Below are 18,291 nucleotides of genomic sequence, written 5' to 3'. Positions count from 1 at the left end.
TAAATCAGGGAGAAACTCCTGATCTGTGATGGAATTTGAGCACTGAGCTGTCAAGATAATTGAATTTATACAGTAATTCTTCTTCCCTCACTAGAGATTTTCTTCTTCAAAACTTTACACATGAAACTCTTCTGGAAGGAGAGGGGATTGACGCATGCACCATCCCCACGCCACAAGGTTGATGCACAGTGGGAATGCTGACAGGGTGGGAAATGGGACAGGGGCACCAGCTGCATGCATGGGGTTCATCCTGCAGAAGCAGGGGGGATGCCTGGCTGGGAACACCTCTCCACTCGAGCTCTGCCTCTCTCCCCACTCTCAAGGTATCCCACCTCCTCCCTACCCCCTCTGTCTCTTTACATCCCTCTGACTCATGCCCGCCTGCAACATTTCCATATCTCATTTTAATCTTCCTCCTTAACTTCCAGTTTTTCCGTCCACCCCTTGCCTTTCCTTCATCTTTTTCCACTTTGCCTCATATCCTTCAATTCCCTTCCCAATCCTTTATTTCTTCTTCCATCTTCCTCTTTATTCTTTTTGTCCCTTTCCCTACTGATCATCTTCCTGCTTTCTCCTCCAGCTTAGTCTCTGCCTTGCTGATAAACATTAGCCTATGCCCAAGTAAGACTGTTCAGCTGAACACACACGAGACCTCGAGTTTAACAGAGATGAGACCAAGCTAGTGCAGGGAACAAGTGAGCAATTTGTTAGCACATTGACCCCATCCAGAAAGCACCTCCCTGGTCTGGTGTACCTTCATCCTATGCCAAGCCACTGGAGCAGACATGGAGCACAAGGGGACAAGGGGGCACCAAACCACCAGCGTTGCAAACCTTCACAGCTCATGAGGTCTCAACAACAGCAGAACAGCTTCATCAGCTACAGCTTGGCACTTCTTTTCCTCCTTTGCACCCGTGAGCTCAAGAGTGGGCTTGGATCTGTCTTGGCACTCTCCACTTCTCCAGCAGCAATGAAACTCAAGAGAGAAGAGCAATGCTCATTGCCCAACAGCAGAAATGCACGGCCAACACGGCTCCATGCCAGGCATGGGACAGCAGACTAACCAGCAGGACAGAGGAATAAAAACTAAGACTATTTAAAATAGACATAGTGAGAATATGAAAACCATGTATGGAGTCCAGAAAATTCAGACTTCATCTTGCTGTACATGTAACCCAAGATGATGTAGTTGTGCAGTGCCTAGCTAGCAGCTTCCTCGCGATTACATTCAATGAAATCCATGTTTAAAACAGTTCAAACACTACCATTCACCTCTTCATATTTACATCTCCTTATACCTTTATTAAATACTTATTAACTTTCCCAATCTTAGCTCCTGAACTTCTATTTGCTGAAAATTAGCAGCCAAGAAATCATATTTAAAATGTATTCTAGAAGCATTCATGAAAAATACCAAGGCAGTATTTTTCTTATGATACAAAGCCAATATATTTTTGTCAAATTCAAAAGCTGCCTAATTCCCCTTCTCTGATAGGGGTTTTCAATTGAAATCTAATTAACTGCAGTCTAATCAATTCATTTTTCTTTGTCAAATAAATTTGGCATTGGCACTGAAGCCAGAAACTTCATGGCTGTGACTTCCTAGCTGTAATTTCAGGTTTGCTGTGAGTCTCTATGCAAAGTGAAGCTTTTCCTGCCTGTGGACTTTTATTTGGTCTTTATATCTACGAGCACCCGGAGTGACCAAGACAGAAGATTGGTTGCTCTCTGCTCCAAATTCCTTCCGCTTCTCAGCTATGTCAGGGGTCTAAGCCTGATGTGTACCTATACCATTACTAGATGCGATTTAACCAATGTCTTTTGTGTACAAGAATATGCCTTTCTGTCCTCGGCTCCTTGATTCGGCCATCAAATTCCACAAACTGGAGTTCCTGTCACTGCAAAGATCCAGAACATAGGAGTCACAGGGAAAATTTAAGACTAAGTCTGTCAGTTTTCCCTGTCTGAATTTTTACTTCAGATATTGGCACCAAAAGTTGGAGCTGACGTCTCTCCATTTACCAAGCTGTCTATCCCCCTGATACGTGAACCATGTGTGAGCCATCCCACAGCTCAAATCTCCCACCTGCAGTTTGTGGGGTGGTGGTGGAAGACTGATTTACCCCTAAATCCTCCCACATCTGCAGTACACACCAGGATGAGAGGAAGGTCTCACTGCCTCTGCTCTAGCTTCAAAGATTGTGGCTACAACACAAAGAAGGAGCAAAGCCAGTCCTCTCACGGGACAATGTACTCCAATAGTCCTGTATCTCCCCTCCTATATTAATGATCCATTCTGATGAAAGGGAATGAAAAAGCATGTGCATCACTAGATCCACCCAGTCCTGGCCCTCTGTGGCCAGAGATGTAGCAGCTGGCAGGGAACAAGGAGAACGGGGCTGGCCAAGCTCCCCCAGGGGCTCTATTAGTTGAATCTGTGGCGTGCAAAAAAGGAAGGGCAGGCAGCAAAATCCACTTAATGATGCTCATGACTGCCTGGGTAGTGGGGACCATCAGCATTGGAGCAACAGCAAGGAGGCAGGAAGAAGAGCACACAGCTGAACAGCTAGAGTGTGGGACACGTGTGGCATTCAAGACACCTCCTGTCAGCCCTTGCTAAGGCTGGATGTGCTCTGGCTTGTACACAAGGAGACCTATCAGCAGGCAGGCACCAGTAAGGGATGAATCCAATCTCTCACAAACCCTTTTAGAGACATCAGAAGTGAAGCCAGTAGATTTTGACAAGGTCTGCCCAGATGCTGGGCAAGAAAGGAGGGCTACTACTTCCACCCCAAGTCTGCAACTACAGGATGCACACGTACCAGCAGAGAGAAAAAACACACAGCGCATGCAAACAGGCTACTTACCAGCCCCAGGATGGGACGTATTTTTTAAGATTTCTGCACCATGCCAGCCCTTCTGCTCTACAGCTGGAGCCACATCCTTACTTGCCCCCAGAGGTCCCAGTGGCCACAGCAGAAATTAAAGACTCTTTCTAGGTGTCCCTTTTTCCCTACTTAGAGAGTTGTGTTGTGGCCAGTGCCCCCATTTTGTTCACTTGCTCACAGCTGCAAGAAGGCACAATCTTTACCGGTGCATTAGGAATGGGCAGGGGCTTCAGACAGCACGGGGCACCAGCCCGCGTGAGGTGTGCTAAGCACATGTAGCCCCCCAGGCACATCAGGGCTGCAGTCACCTATGGACTCATCCTTAAAAATGTTGTCTTCACGGATGCTCTGGGTCCCAGCTGACGGGTTACTTGGACCCAATCTTTTGCCATATGGGCATAGGTTGCTCCATGGTGCAGCAGACATAGGGCTGCCAGGCAGCCCCCAGCACTGAACCTGCTACCAGCTAGCTTGATACATACTTGAAGAGCAAGTATGCCATGTAGGCATTTGCACACAATTTCACACAGTTTGGTGCCTCTGGGGCCAGGCTTCAAAATGCACCCTAAATAAATGAGCCAAACTCCTTTCAACACCTACCATAGAAAGGATGCAATAACATCATATGGGATGTGGCCAGACATTACACAGTAGGCCTTTAAATTGCTCTGCAAACCACAGTGTACTCAGCTAAGTAGTCCTGCTTATCTCTTTTTAACGTTAGAGCTCATCACGCTTCAAAAAGACAACACTCTGCTGACATAAAAGCTGGAACATAGAAGAAAAAAAAAATCCTTTTCTAGTAAAACAAGGACTGCAAAAATTACATCCTTTTCCCCTCTTTATAAAAAAAAAATTAATAATTAAAGAGGCTATAGTTCTGTTAGTAAAAAAGTAAGACATTTCTTCAGGGAGTGATAGATCAATTACTAATTACACAGTCAGCTCCAGAGCTATGATGCTTAGCATTCTTAAAAAAATAACCTGCAACTGCCCGCCCCAGTAAAAAACATTTTTTTTACCTTTTTTTTTTTTTAATTGCTCTGCAAGCAAAAGCAGCTGAAAGCTTCCACAGCCTGTGAGACTGGTCCCTTGCTGCCTAGAATGTGATTATTTCACACCCCTGAACACTCAGATTTCTCTCCAAACTGTGTACTAAGAGAAAACGTCAGAGTTTCTTAATAGTTTCAGAGACATGATACGAAAAGACATAAGCGGGTTTTCACACTGTGATAAGAAAGCCAGAGGGACTCGCCAAGCTCAGATGACTGAAGACGAGCGATGGGACATCACTTTTGAAAACCAGGAGTCTGAACACAGGCTCCGAGTTCTGTATTTCATTGCTTAGGGGAAAAAAAAAAAAATTTAAAAGGGTGTCTGCATTTTGGTCCTGCGAGCCTACTGGTGTTGCCTTTTTTTTTTTTTTTTTTAAATAAAGCTAAAGATTCACATGGTAGGGAATTAGCTTTTAGGGAGGCAAAAAACTCAGAGGCAATAATTGAGAACTACACATAACACATGCAGGGTACCACTGCCTCCTTGTTTTGATTCTTCTCTGGTGTGATTCATTTCATTTTGATGACTGCTTTCATTTCAATATGTTGCACATCTATGGATAGTTTTACTAGGAGAAAGCAAATGAAATAATTAGTATCATTAAGGAGGAAAAAGTGAACGTGTGTTGGGGGAGAGGGATATGCTTCTAATATTTCTGCCTTTAGTTAAGATGTTATTTAGCCTGCTTCTTGCTGGTTTCCACCTTTATCTGATCACTGCTTGAAACACCTAATTGCTGTATTTATTCCAGTTTTCTTTAACTTGCCATAATTTTATAGAAACTTCCATTTGGCATAAAAGATTAGCTAACTAGGATTTTCTGAGCATTCTACTGTTTACACTGCTGCTAATAAGCATTTAATGGTCTGAGATTTTAAAGTCATAACTATGCAAATTCTGGCCAGGTCCCTGAAGGACGATAGTTAATTAAAAGCAAAGAGAAAGCAGAAGATTGGCAACATACTTCCCCGTCTTGCGAGATTAAGGCCAACCAGCATGTTTCAGGCTAAGCGTCATCTTCCTGGTGTGGAAGGGCACCACATGGTGCCAATTTTGTTTCCTGGGAATGGGTGGGCATTTGAGGCCCCATCTCTCATCCTTCAGAGAGCTGCCAGCCCCCTTTCCTGGGCTGAAATTCAAAGAGAGAAACTCGGGGCCATAAGTGTAAATGGGTGGCTTCCAGGTAAGGAGAGAGTCAGTTTTCAGAGGTACACACAGTGATGCTGCACAGGTTTGAAAAGAGCTTGGATGGATTTGGGAAGCAGCATCATTATAGGTTTATGGAAGAAAGCATGTAATGTCTAAGGAATAAGGGGAAGCAGAAATCAAGGACCATAGATAACTATCAGAGAGAGAAGACAGAAATAATAATAATAATCTCAGTTAATAGAGAGCAATACCTTCCAGGCTCCCAGTGTGGAAGCTGCATAAAGCACTCCTGAAGAAGCAGCTAGCCAAAAGGCACAGTGAGCAAGAAGAAATGTTCTGCTCAATCTAAGGGGCTATCAGGCACACTCGAGAAGGGATCTCCAGCTGTACAAAGATGCCAGGAAACCCTCTTCAAAGGCTGCATAACTACTCAGAAAGGAAAGGATGCTTTGGAAAAGAAGTGAAGATATCAGGACAGCTATGCTACCGTACCATAAGTGAAATAAGATTAAAAAAGCTAACTTAGGAAGGTTTTCAAACTTCCAGGACAATATTTACTCATGATGATATATTTTGAAATTAATTGTTTTTCTTAGCATGATATGCCACAGGTTATAGACACTTTCTGAAGAAGACGGACAAGAAATATTCAACTGAGCTCCTTGTTAGCGCATCCTGGCCAACAGGCAAAGGAGATGATAGAGGAATCTGGTAACGAACTGCTGGCTTGGCCAGCCACATAGGGCAGGAGACTTGCACAGCACTGGACTACTGCTAGAGAAGCAGAAATATTGAACCAGTATTTCATTAGAAGAATAAATAGTTTTCAGGGAACTGAGAGAGAGACCAGTCAGGAGATTGTTAAATGAAAGACCAAAGGGGAAAGTGACGAAATTAGGAAAAAAGTTAATTCTTATAAAGCCTCCATGTCAAGAACAAAACTAATCAAGGCACTAAAAGATGTAAAGAGGAGAAAAACAGTATTGTCTATACACCAATGCCAGGGGCCTAAGTAATAAAGAGAATACAAATCGTTCATTTTATGAGCATAAACAGCCTAAATGGCATTAAGCAAGCCTGGTAGGAAGATCTGCATAAAAGGAATATTAAAATCAATGATTTTAACCTAGCTAGAGAGGCTCAAGTGGACAGAAAGGGAGGGAGAGCAGCACACTCTGTCAAAAATGGCATTTTCTAGTACAGAATTGGTGACAATTTGGAAATGAATACTTATGGATTAATTTTCTGCCATATAAAGTAGAGAATTCCTCCTGGCTAGAGAAATGGACTGACAGGAGCCTCATGAAATTCAACAGACAAATACAAGGTCCTGGACCTGTGCTGGACTGACCCACTGCCTAAGGGCTGATGGGTACTGGCTCTGCTGAAAAGGACCTGCGGGTCCTGCGGGACAGCAGGCAACACATAGTCCATGCGAGGAAGGCTGATGGCATACCAAGCTGCACCAACAGGAGTGCAGCCAGCAGATAAGGGAAGGGATTATCCCCTTTACTTTGCACTTGGTAGACCACATCTAGAATAGCACATTCAGTTTTGGGCCCCCTCCATACAAGAAAGATGTTGATAAACTGAAGCAAGTTCAGTGGAGGGTCACCAAGATGCTCAGGGGCTGGAGCACTTGCCCTGTGAGGAGGGACTGAGGAATGGGGGCTTGTTCAACCTGGAGAGGAGATAATTTTGGAGGGACCTAACAGCAGCTCCTTGGTACCTGTGAGGTGGTCAGTGAGGAGATGAAGCCAGGCTTTTCACAGTGGTGCACGGCAGGAGAACAGGACACAATGGACATAAATCCCAGCAGGGAAGGGAGGTTCAGACTTGTTCCAGAGATAAATCAACAGTGGGGCTGGGGCCCAGAAAGGTGGTGCAGTCTCAATCTGTGGTGGTTTTCAAGACTTGACTAGACAACTCTGAGCAACCTAACTTGAGTTTATTGTTGACCCTCCTTTGAACAAGAAGGCTGGACTGGAGACCTCACAAGGTCCTTTACAACATGAATTATCCTATGAATGTGATTAGGTATGTCCAGATCACACTAGAAAGGAGGCTGACTAGCTCTCTTGGTATTGGTCTGTAATTCATAGGAGAAAAACCCTCCCCTTATCCATCTGCAAGAGTTGAATTTGGGCAACATGTGTTGGGGACACCTAAATCTCCTTGCAATTTCCCAGCATTTACAGTGATGTGCCTTACAACTCAAAGAAAATTGCATTTAAGGATGGAAGATACAGAGACTGTCTATTAAGCGTTTTTTCTTTTTGGTTTTTTTTTTTTTTTTTTTTTATCATAGAACTTAAAGCTAGGACTACTTGATTACATGTATTATGTACAAATCAAGTAAGGTCATCAACCAAGTGGTGGATTAGAGAGGCCATATTCATGAAGTTGAAAACACACAGAAACAGCCATGCCTCAAACTGGTCAGGATAGAGACTTTAATTCATGAACTGTGGATGACAGTCAAGTGGTGTTTAGGAATATTTATCAGGTACCCAAGAAGCTTCAATAGAGACAAGAAAGCTGAACGAGCTAAAAAGGTAGTACAACATCAATGAAAGGAAAAACAGCAATGTAATGGCAAGAGAGGGGAAGTTGATACCAATGAATATAAATTAGGAGATGGAAATTGTAGAAAATTTGTAAGAGAATTGAACAAGCACATAAAATGGTACAAGTTAATCACTGGAACAAGAAAACAGAATTGTCACAAGCAGCATAAAAAGGCAGAAAACTGTAATTAAAAAAAAAGTTCTATGGGGAAGGTCAGATGATGTATGTGTACCATAGATGATAATGAGCTAGTTTCAGCTCCAGCTGTGATCAAGTATTTTAAGCTGTGCCTATCAAAATAGGGATATTCTAAGATAAGTAGGCCTGGACAATTTATATCCAAGAGTTTTAAAAGAGATGGCCAGAAAAGATCTGGACCCATACTGGTGATTTTTGATTAGTCTCAGAAAACTGGGAAAGGATCCAAGGGTCAGAGAAGTTCTGATATTGTGCCAGTACTTTAGAAACACAGTGATCTCAGTAGGCTGACTGGACTGATGCTGATCACAGTACAGTAATGAAATCGCCAATATGTGGCTTTGATAGATTACGGATTAAAGGTGGATAATAAAATTAACCATAATCAACACAGGTTTAAGGAAAAATAGACACCATCAAACTAATGTGCTATAATTTCTTATAAGATTACAAGTCTGGTTCACACAAGTAATTATGTTGATATGGCTGGAATGGTATGAAATCATCATGACATACATTAGCTAGAGAAAAACTAGCTAAGTAATAAACCTCATATGCAACAGTAAGTGGAGACTCATTCATGAGCAGATGTACTTCTGTAATGCACAATTCTTGCCACTCTGTTCTTTATTTATTTATCACAACCTGGCAGAAAATTAGAAAAAAAAAAAATCACTGATGGATTTTGCAGTTGAAGCATATTTTTGGGAGAACAGAAAAAGAAATGAAGAGGACAAGTCAGCAATATAGAAGAGTATGAACTGCTTTGGAAATGCAAATAATATGTATTCCAGTGTGAACAAATGTAACAGCATACATCTGGGAACAAAGTTTGCTGTTCCTACTAATAGGAAGGGATTTTCTCTCTTCAGAAGAGGAGACTGAGAGGGATAAAACCCAATCAACCAAGCTTGGAGCCAATAGAGAAAGCAGCCGAATTAATTGGTAGGGAGATGCAGTGATGGATTAGATGGGCTACTGCAATCCTTGGCTGTAGGAATGGGGAAATTTCAGGCTGGACTATTACTACTCAAGGCACTGAAGTAGCTACACAGAGTACCGTGTCTTGTTTTGATGTTCATCACCTTCAAAAGCTGTTAAAAAACACTGCAAGCGCATCCTAAAATGCCAAGATATACAAAGTCATGCCATTCTTTGCATCAAAGGCAAGGTTAGGATGGGATTTGACCACATCTTATAAGATCTGTGTTGCAAGCTCCAGTGTGATAAAGGAGAGAGGCAAAGATGGAATGTTCCCTCAAAGATATACCAGCTTCTCCTCAGCCATTGGACTCCAAGCAGCAAGTAATTAAGGAAAGGTTTTGGACATATTCTGGGCACACATTTGTCATCACAATCATCCCTCTGGCCACGTAGTGAAGCCCTCTCCCCTGTAACCTACCTACCTATTTACACAAGTAAATTGCTATACCAGAACATGTCGTGGGGATGCTGCAGAAGAGGGCAGACAGACATAATTCTCACCGCAGATCGCTAATTACAGCACTTGACTCAAGAGAGTAGGAACAAACACACCTTCAGTGGAATTAATGCCCCCAAGGCCAGGCAGGTTGCATGAATTCGCTCCTTGCATGGGGACCCCCAGGACAGAGTCATGCAAAGAGACGTCTCCCTTCCCAGAGGGACAGTGGCATCATCTCCAACTGCATGTGAACACAACTGCTTCAGAGATAGAGTGAGCAAGAGATTGCTCACTCTTTTTTTGCTAGGGAACTGCCTCACTTAAAAAGCTGATGAGTGCTAGCCCAGAAATAAGTGACTTTGCTCCTAAATTCATGCATGTAGAGATGCTGGCTTGCATTTAAAACATGATTAGTGTTCACATTATCACAGCTTTCAAAACCTAGTAGACTCTCAACTTTAGGAAGCTGCCCTTTGAAGTTGCCTCAGATCAAGCTCTCCAAATGCACGCATCGCTGTGGGAAACAAATGACAATAGACGAGACCTAATCACAAACGCAAGGGAAGAGGGACTCCCACCAGGACAGCTGGTGACAAGCACAGTCTGCTTGAAATGTCTGGGAACGTGCAACCTCCTGTTGCCAGCAAGCAGTTGGGAACTGGAGCATCGGCAAGCTGAATTTGCAGCCCTGGTTGCTCGTGCACACAACAGCATAGGCATTCTTCAACCCAAATTACCTCGCCTGGTTTTAGGAGCTCTGAGGGGAACAATGAAGGAGAGCATTGACTTAGGACTGTTGCTTTGGGGGTTTTTTTCTAATCCTTTCTGAAAAAAACGTGTTGAAGGTGGTTGGGGGAGGGAGCGTACCAGAGGGCAGAAAGTTCTGGTGATGTCAGCTCCTATCGCCATGGAAACTGAACATTTTTAGTGACAATGGAGTCTTCCTCCTTGAGCTGCTGGGTTGCGTGGGGAGCAGGGGCAAGCAGGGCAGGGGCACATGAGGGAATTCAGCTAACTAAAACTATAGCTTCTGGTTTTCCAAGGAAATGAGGAGAAAACTACAAATGAATGCCTGAATACATGGTTTATGTAACCAAAACACTGTCTGGGGCAATAGCAGCAAATAATCATTATGCTCTTTGATAAAACATGCTGTCATGCAGCTAGCCAGATGGAGGTATCTCAGCTGCCCAGGAACATCCAACAGAACGGTCCCTTGCCTGCACTTTGCTTTTCCATGCTACAGTATATTCTTCCGGCCTTTGCTGCTTTATGGATGTTTATTTCAAAAGGGAGAAGGGAATAGAAGGGGCTGGGAAGTACAGTCCTTATTCTTGAAACTGAGAGAAGCTCCATATCTTCTAGGCAGTGCATTACTTCCCAACATCATGGACGTTTTCTTGACAGCCAAATTTATGACCTCCCTTACAGGCAATGAGAGTCCAGGACCATGAAAAGGAGAAGGCCCTTAGAGAAAACTGATTAGCCCCTGATCAGGATCTAACTCATTGGCATGGAGAAAACACACAAGACCTAACGCACAAGACCTCTTAGTCAGAAAGCTAAGGCAGCATCTGAACCCAGAGTAAGCTGTAGCCATGATCTAGGTGTGGGACCAATCAGAATAAAGTTTGAGGCTTAAATCTGAGGTTAAATAAAAGCCTACAGTCTGTAAGGGCAAGTTTGAGCCTTGGATTTGATTTAAACAGTGCAGACAATTTTAATGAATTTCAAAGAATAATGAATTAATAACCACAAGCTTTTATAACTCGAAATACATTATATAGTCATTAGTTCTCTATAACTAAATGGAAAAATCTTTCTTTAGCAGAAGTCTTTTGAGATCAGATATTCTAATGAGATTACTATCATTTCAGCCTGACACCTCATGAGGACAATTGTATAGAAATCAAGAAACAAATTTCTTTCACTTTTGGACCTGAAATGAAAAATCTTCCACACTGATTATTTTATATCTAAAGAGTTGATTCTAAGTCTCCTTGGCATTGAAAGGAGTTCAGATATGAGCTTTTTTTCCTAGTACCGCTATCAGATGCACAAAAGACTCTCTCTCTCGTCAAATTTCTGCCAGCAATGGAGACAGAGGTCAACATGTAAATGGGGTTTACTCCCTTCTCATATAGGTAGCATGGATTTCACTTGTTTCCTGCATGGAGTAAGCACTTGAGCTCACCTTCTTTCATTTAACATTGCCCCACTGATTTCTTCGTCTCTCCAGATAGCACCACTCGCATACCATACTTGCAGGGACACCAGGCAGAGCGAGACCCCCAGTTCCCAAGCCTTTTACCCCGTATGCCAGCAATCCTGTGCCCGCCTGGAGCAGAGCCTTCCTCCCAGCATACTGCAGCACATCACCCACATGGAGGAGCACCATGGGCTCCAAGGCCCCCCTTTCAAACACACCTGTTCTTCCTTTTCCTCCTCAAAGGCTGCTGTGGTAGGGTCCTGCTTTCCCTGCACCCAGTCACCAGCAATTTCGCCACCAGGAGCTCAGGCTAGAACAAAGATCTGCCTTTTCTCACCACCATGCATCAGGTGCTTTAACTTAGCCTTTCCTGATGATCTTGCACTGATCTTGCCATTTTAAATCAGATGCTGATGCCAGCAGGCTCAGCCACAAGAAAGGTCTTCCCATCTCACACATGTTGCATTAATTCAGAAAAAGCTATAGCTTTCATCTGCCTGTCCTCCTTTCATGCACAAGCTGGCCAAGAATCAGCCTTCAAACTTTTACAACTGAACCGAGTTTGAAAATCTCCACTCCCCCCAGAAGCAAACAATTATACACCCCTCCAGAGGGAATGACTTTCAAGTCTTGCTGTAGAAGAACTGTGTCAAAAGCAAGTATAAAGAGAGTGCTGCTCCGCACTGCAGGGGAAAACTCTGCAAAGTGAGCTCAAACTCACTGCTGGCTCAGTCAGTAATACACGCGCTTCCATGTGACAGCAAATGTGGGTAATTCCGTGCTGGGAGGAACTGGAAAGTAGGGGTTTCTTTAAAAGATGTTCACTTGTTTGTTGTGAGAGGAGCAGTATTACATATTTACTTCTGATTTTTTTTTTTTTTTTTTACTATACCACAAGGCAATCTAATTGAAAATGGACAAATTTCAAAAAAGCACATGCCCATTGGTATCAGCAATGAACATTTTGCTGTGATTCAATAGGCAAATCCTGGTAGGCTTTCCACTTCCTACATGCAGAGGGGAAATTGGAACTTCACCATAGCAATTTTGTTGTAAAAAACACTCAAATGTCAACTTGTCCCAATAGTACCAGTGTAAGGCCAGTGCAATACAAAGACAAAAAGCCCAGAGTAACAAAAATGACATTCCTACCTTTGAAACACTGCTGCTAGAAACAGAGAAGCTAGCTTGGTTCTGGTAAATGTTATACCTTTTCCATTCAGACATTTTAAAAACTGTCCTGGTTTCAGCTGGGATAGAGTTGATTTTTTCTTCCTAGTAGCTGGTATAGTGCTGTGGTTTGGATTTAGGATGAGAATAATGTTGATAACACACTGATGTTTTAGTTGTTGCTAAGTAGTGCTTATACTAGTCAAGGACTTTTTAGTTTCCCATGCTCTGCCCAGTGCACAAGAAGCTGGGAGGGGGCACAGCCAGGACAGCTGACCCAGACTGGCCAAAGGGCTATGCCATACCATATGATGTCATGCTCAGTATATAAACTAGGGGGAGTTGGCCAGGGCGCAGCAATCGTTGCTCGGGGATGGGCTCGGCATCGGTTGGCAGGTGGTGAGCAATTGTATTGTGTATCACTTGCTTTGTATATTATTTTATTATTATTATTACTACTACTACTACTATTCTATTTCATTTTACTTCAATTATTAAACTGTTCTTATCTCAACCCACAAGTTTTCTGACTTTCACCCTTCCAATTCTCTCCCCCATCCCACTGGGGTGGGGGGGAGTGAGCAAGCAGCTGCGTGGTGCTTAGTTGCCAGCTGGGGTTAAATCATGACAAAAAACAAACAAACAAAAGTTTCTGGGCTAGCTCTTCAGCTAGTACAAGTTAATACCCTCTACTGAAGTTGTGTGAGATAGATAGCTGCACATCAGCTGGGGAGCTAAGCTACCTTGTTTACTGTTTCTTCCATAGACTGCTAACTCCAGCACGTCTGATTCCAGTTCAGCAGATGTACTGGAGTAGCACCAGAGTGGAAACTTTCCCCTCAGTTACATCATTTCTGTTCCATGCAAGGCTCTAGCAAACATAGAACAAATAAACCCAGAAACTATCGACCTACCCAGCCATGACAATGAAGAAATCCAGGCGGTTCCAAGTATCTCCAAGGTAACACTTCTTGCCAAAGATGCCCAAGGCCACCATCTTTAAGACCATTTCCATGGCAAAGAAGATGAAGATAAAATCATCAAATACCTGCCAAACAGAAACCCAAGAGCACGTTTGATAAGCATTCTCAGCCTTGGACTTTAAAACGCAGAATGTGAGATAAATACAAATTTCAGTACTTCTGATAATGAGTTAGAAGCAGGGCTGGAAAAGCTTCTTCCATGCAGCCCTGCCATCACAGCTTCCTGCTGCTCAGGTAAGCAAGGGGCTTTTATAGTTTGTTGGTTTTTTGTTTCCCCCCATGGGTGAAGTAATCAATGCAGACTCAAAGACTCCTTACATGGACTTGAAAGGAGGTGTTGGCTCAGCACCAGCAGGTCCAAACCTGGCCAGGGAAACACTGTCCTTCCAAGGTCTCCCAGGAGGGATTCCTCATCACCCCACTGCAAATGGCTCAGCTGAGGACATAGTGCAGCTGCACACACAGCTTAGACAGCACATACCACTCAGAGATGGAGGCTTCAGATACCTGAACATGGCAGCCTCAGCAACAGTATAGATGACAACCTTTGCCGTCACCTTCTCTTTGGGGAAGCAGCAAGCACAGCTAGTGCATTCATAGGCTGGATGTACCCATGGCCCTTCTTGGCATACCTTTTTTTTCTTCTCCCTTTGGGCATGCTGAATGCCACATTACTTGTGGACTCAGTAGTACCCTTGCTCCTCAACAGAGTAGCGAATGCATTGGGGGCTGCCATTCTCTCCTGCCTGGATGATGTAACCTTAGTTATTTCTCCTTGGCTTACCTCTGAGCTATGCATCTTGTAGCTGTCTATGTCAGGAAATCCCTGCTTATGCACAGGATGAGGAAGGTTTGCAACTGTTCTGTATTGCTTGGTCACAAGTAGGCTTCATTTGTTATCTCCCTCTCGCCCCATTCCCCTCCTCAAAGCAAGCTCTTGCCATTTTACAACGGGATTGCTTACTGCCAGGGACATTCTTGCCAGCCTGTATGGGAAGGTGTTGCCCACTTGCCAGCCTGTCTGGGAAGGTGTTGCCCACACGCTGAAGGAAAGCACGCAGGAAAATTTGTGACTTGGACTGAGGCGCCATCGCAAGAAGAAGGAAGTCTGCTTACCTGCAATATTTTACACCTGTCAGAAAGGCAGTCCATATCCTCACATGGCTGGTACATCCCCAGGGTAACGCAGTTTAACAAAATCACCATCATGCTGACACACTCAAACCATGTGGAAAAGAGTCAAGAAAAATTTCTATAAAAGCATCATGGCTGAGATAAGCTTGCTCTAGGCTTGGGGTGACAAAATAGGAAGATTAAGAGGAATAACAACTGCTGGTAGGTTGATTTATTACATTATGTTTTTCCCCCTCAGTTCCTCACTACTGCACTCCTTGATTAAACCAAAACTCTTTTGAAAAGGGGAAAGTAGAGGCACCACAAAGGCCTAAGGTATTTATACAAGTCAAATCATTGCCATAGTTAAGTACAAGCTCACTCCTGTTGGTTTGTTGAGTCCCTTCCCTCGCTGGTTTACGAAATCTTCCAAATACATGGAAGAGGCTTTCCATGGTGGCCTATACTCAAATGTGGCCTATGCTCAAATGTAGCAGAAATCTCTATGATCTAAGGATCTAAATTACAATAGACAGCCAGATCTCTATGTGAACCTAGTGATTACTGCCCTTTTGGGAATGGGGTACAACACAAGGCTAGAAGTCTCCCTCTTCCCTTCTGAGAGGAACTTGGAGATTAAGTGTTGCCATATTGGAAGAGGTCAATGGTCCATCTAGTCTGTTATTCTGCTTCCAGCAGTGACCCAGGCTGGATAAAACCCCACAATGTGCCTAATTAAGTTATTCAGTAACGATAGGGGGAAATTGCATTTCTGACCCCAGCTGGTGATCTGTTTATGCCCTAAAGCATGAGGATTGATAGCCCTTATAATTGTTTTCTCAGCTACACTGGTGTCCCTGCAGATGCTTTGCTTATTCATTTGAATCCTTTGTTGATAATCTTACTAAAATATCTGCTTCGATAATAGTTGGCAGCCATGAGCTACGTTGGCTAATTATACTTTACATTAAAAATTGTTTCCTCCTATTTCTTTTTAATTTGTTGCCTTTTAATTTCATCAAGTACCACTTCATTTATATATTACAGAAGAGGATAAAAATGGTGTATTTGTGTGACCTTCTCTGTGCTCTCCACACCCTCTACCTGCCTCCTCTTCACCATCCCTCTCCTCCTGAAGGAGTCTTAAGGCCTGATACACGCTTATCCAAGAACTCATTTACAGTATTTTAGCTCTAAAAGTGGGCACATTTCTGAGATATCTTTCCAGTGTTCACATTGCAAAGCAGTGATGTAGATGTAATGAGAATGGCTCTCCAGCCTCTGGCAAAACCATCTTTCTTGGGTATTTTACACACCTCACAAACATATCTGCTCAGTTTCCATTTTCAGACTTTTTTTTTTTTTTTTTAATTTAAAATAAAAGAGCCAAGAAATTATCCATTTAAAATACAATCCACTGAGTGCACCCATTTTCAGTCCTTGCAGAACTGAATCCAAAATGGTGGCCTGTATCTCTGGTCACTTCTGAAAGATACTCAACATCTATGGCTCGTTCTGAGCAACTCTTCCGTGCTCATTCTCTGACAGTGATTCATGACTAACCTGCACAATCTGATCTAGAAGATTATTAATTCTTTCTCTTCTTCCCCACCTGGTTTTCAGTGAGCTACCTTCAGTTGCAAAATCAGACAAGAGCAGGGCACCAGCTCTACTGTGCCAATCACGCTATGAGGTGATTTCAAGAACGTGTTATCACTATCCCTCACTAAGTTAATCCCAAATGCCGTGCAAAGTAATGCATGTGGAGCCCACCCTCGATGTAGACTTCAAAACCAGGGGCCTTTTCTGAGAGGAACACACCAAAAGGGCACGAATAAAATGTTTGCCCTCAGAGGTCTACACAACACAGCTTTAACTTTCCACCTTTCTGTCTCTTACACATTTCTTTAACGATCTGATCCAAAGCCCAGGAAAGCAATTGGAGAGGTTTCCATTAGCTCCCACAGGCTTTTCAGGTAAGACTGCAATTCTTTTCTGAACTTTTCAAAATCTGTTTGGCATCATTTTTCATAGAATTACAGAACCACAGAATGGTTGAGGTTGGAAGAGCCTCTGGAGGTCATCTTGTCCAACCCCCCCTGCTCAAAGTAGCACCAACTACAGCAGATTGCTCAGGGTTGCATCCAGTTGGGTTTTTAGTACCTCCAAGGATGGAGGCACCAGAACCTCTCTGGGCAACCTGCTCCAGTGTTTGACTATCTACACAGTGAAAAAGTGTTTTCTTACATTTAAATAGGATATCCTGCATTTCAGGCTGTGCCCATTGCCTCTTTCCCTGTCACTGGGCACCACTGAGCAGTTTGTCTCCTTTACTCCTCCCATTGTATATTTATACACATGGATAAGATCCCCCTGAGCCTTTTCTTGTCCAGGCTGAGCAGTCCCAGCTCTCTCAGCCTCTCCATTTTGCAGCAGCTGCTTTGACAGCTACTGGAAAGGCAGCACCAGTGAAACCCTGATGGAGGGATCAGTGCTGAATGACACTCTTCGAGGGACCAAAAGGTGCGGGCTGCAGAACTCCCTCTCCCAGGCCAGGGCATAAGGCAGTCAGGAGAGGTGCGGACAGAGCCAGTGCTTAGAACAGCCCTGGATGAAATTAGTACGTAAAAAATGAAAAGCAGAAATTGTTTTAAAAGCCAGGATTTTTTTCTTCAGCAAACATCCAGAAAACATGACACAAGAGACCCAGAGGCAGGGAGTACTCTCCAACTGTAGCCAAACTCAGGGAATTCAGGCAAAGGCACTCCAAGTCAGGGGTTTGTTTCATACAGATCTATGCTTTTGTGCCCATGCTTCAGCAGCAGCAATGCGTGGGTGGTCAGGATGCTCCCGTCCTCCCTTTGCTCCTCTCGCTCCCCTTGTAGTGCCCCCTCCCCCAGGCCACGCAGACCATGGCAGGGTGCCTTCAAGCAGCTGGCAAGACCCCAAAGCACAAGACCTGGCCAGCCACAGCAAGTGCTCCCAAAAGCATTGCAACTTGGGCCAGATGTGCAAGGCCCTCATCTTCTTGCCGAAAAAGCTGTGGCCCGCTGTACTCAATTTCTCCTCCCCTGTTTTTTGGATACCAGCTCTCTGAAAGTTTGCCAGCATTGTCCAGGCTTCCCAAGGATGCTGCTGAATTGCTGGCTACTCCTAGGCTATTAAAGTGACAGTAGGAAAAGCTGCCACCCTACGGCTTTCCTTTCAGAACAGGCAGGGACCCTGAAAAGGCACATCCAACCTGCAGCAGAGAGGAAGAAAGTGCTAGGAGAAAACCAGAGCATCTCCTGCCCCAAGTTGGGAGGGGTTGCTGCCTGCTTGGGTCGGTGGAGGGGGTAATTAGAAGTACCTGCTGCCTTCAATGTGTCACCGTCAACCACAGTGACTGCCTCCCGTCACCACAGCAACAGCCTGCAGCCAGGTTTATCATCTTTCTTTTGGTGATGCCTCCCCCTCCCCGCATCATTCACCCCCTCCTTTTCGCTGTGCCTGAGCCTGTAATTAATTTCAGCTGCTGACAAAGCCAGTCTTCAC

The 18,291-nt window shown here is 43.9% G+C and overlaps 1 protein-coding gene across 1 annotated transcript in view; it reads right to left on the bottom strand.

The window, feature by feature from the left end:
* CACNA1I (calcium voltage-gated channel subunit alpha1 I) overlaps positions 1-18,291 on the bottom strand; it is a gene marked incomplete at both ends in the record, with an annotated part of 159,604 nt that overhangs the window by 75,920 nt on the left and 65,393 nt on the right. The window contains 2 exons of the mRNA XM_082309099.1: positions 13,576-13,709; positions 14,761-14,872. Coding sequence (XP_082165225.1) covers positions 13,576-13,709; positions 14,761-14,872 — 246 coding nt within the window. The remainder of the gene's footprint in view (positions 1-13,575; positions 13,710-14,760; positions 14,873-18,291) is intronic.

The sequence above is a fragment of the Platalea leucorodia genome (genome assembly GCF_965183815.1).
Source record: "Platalea leucorodia genome assembly, chromosome: 4".
Lineage (NCBI taxonomy): Eukaryota > Metazoa > Chordata > Aves > Pelecaniformes > Threskiornithidae > Platalea > Platalea leucorodia.
The sequence above is the reverse complement of the archived record's forward strand: the minus strand, read 5'-3'. Positions and strand labels throughout refer to the sequence as shown.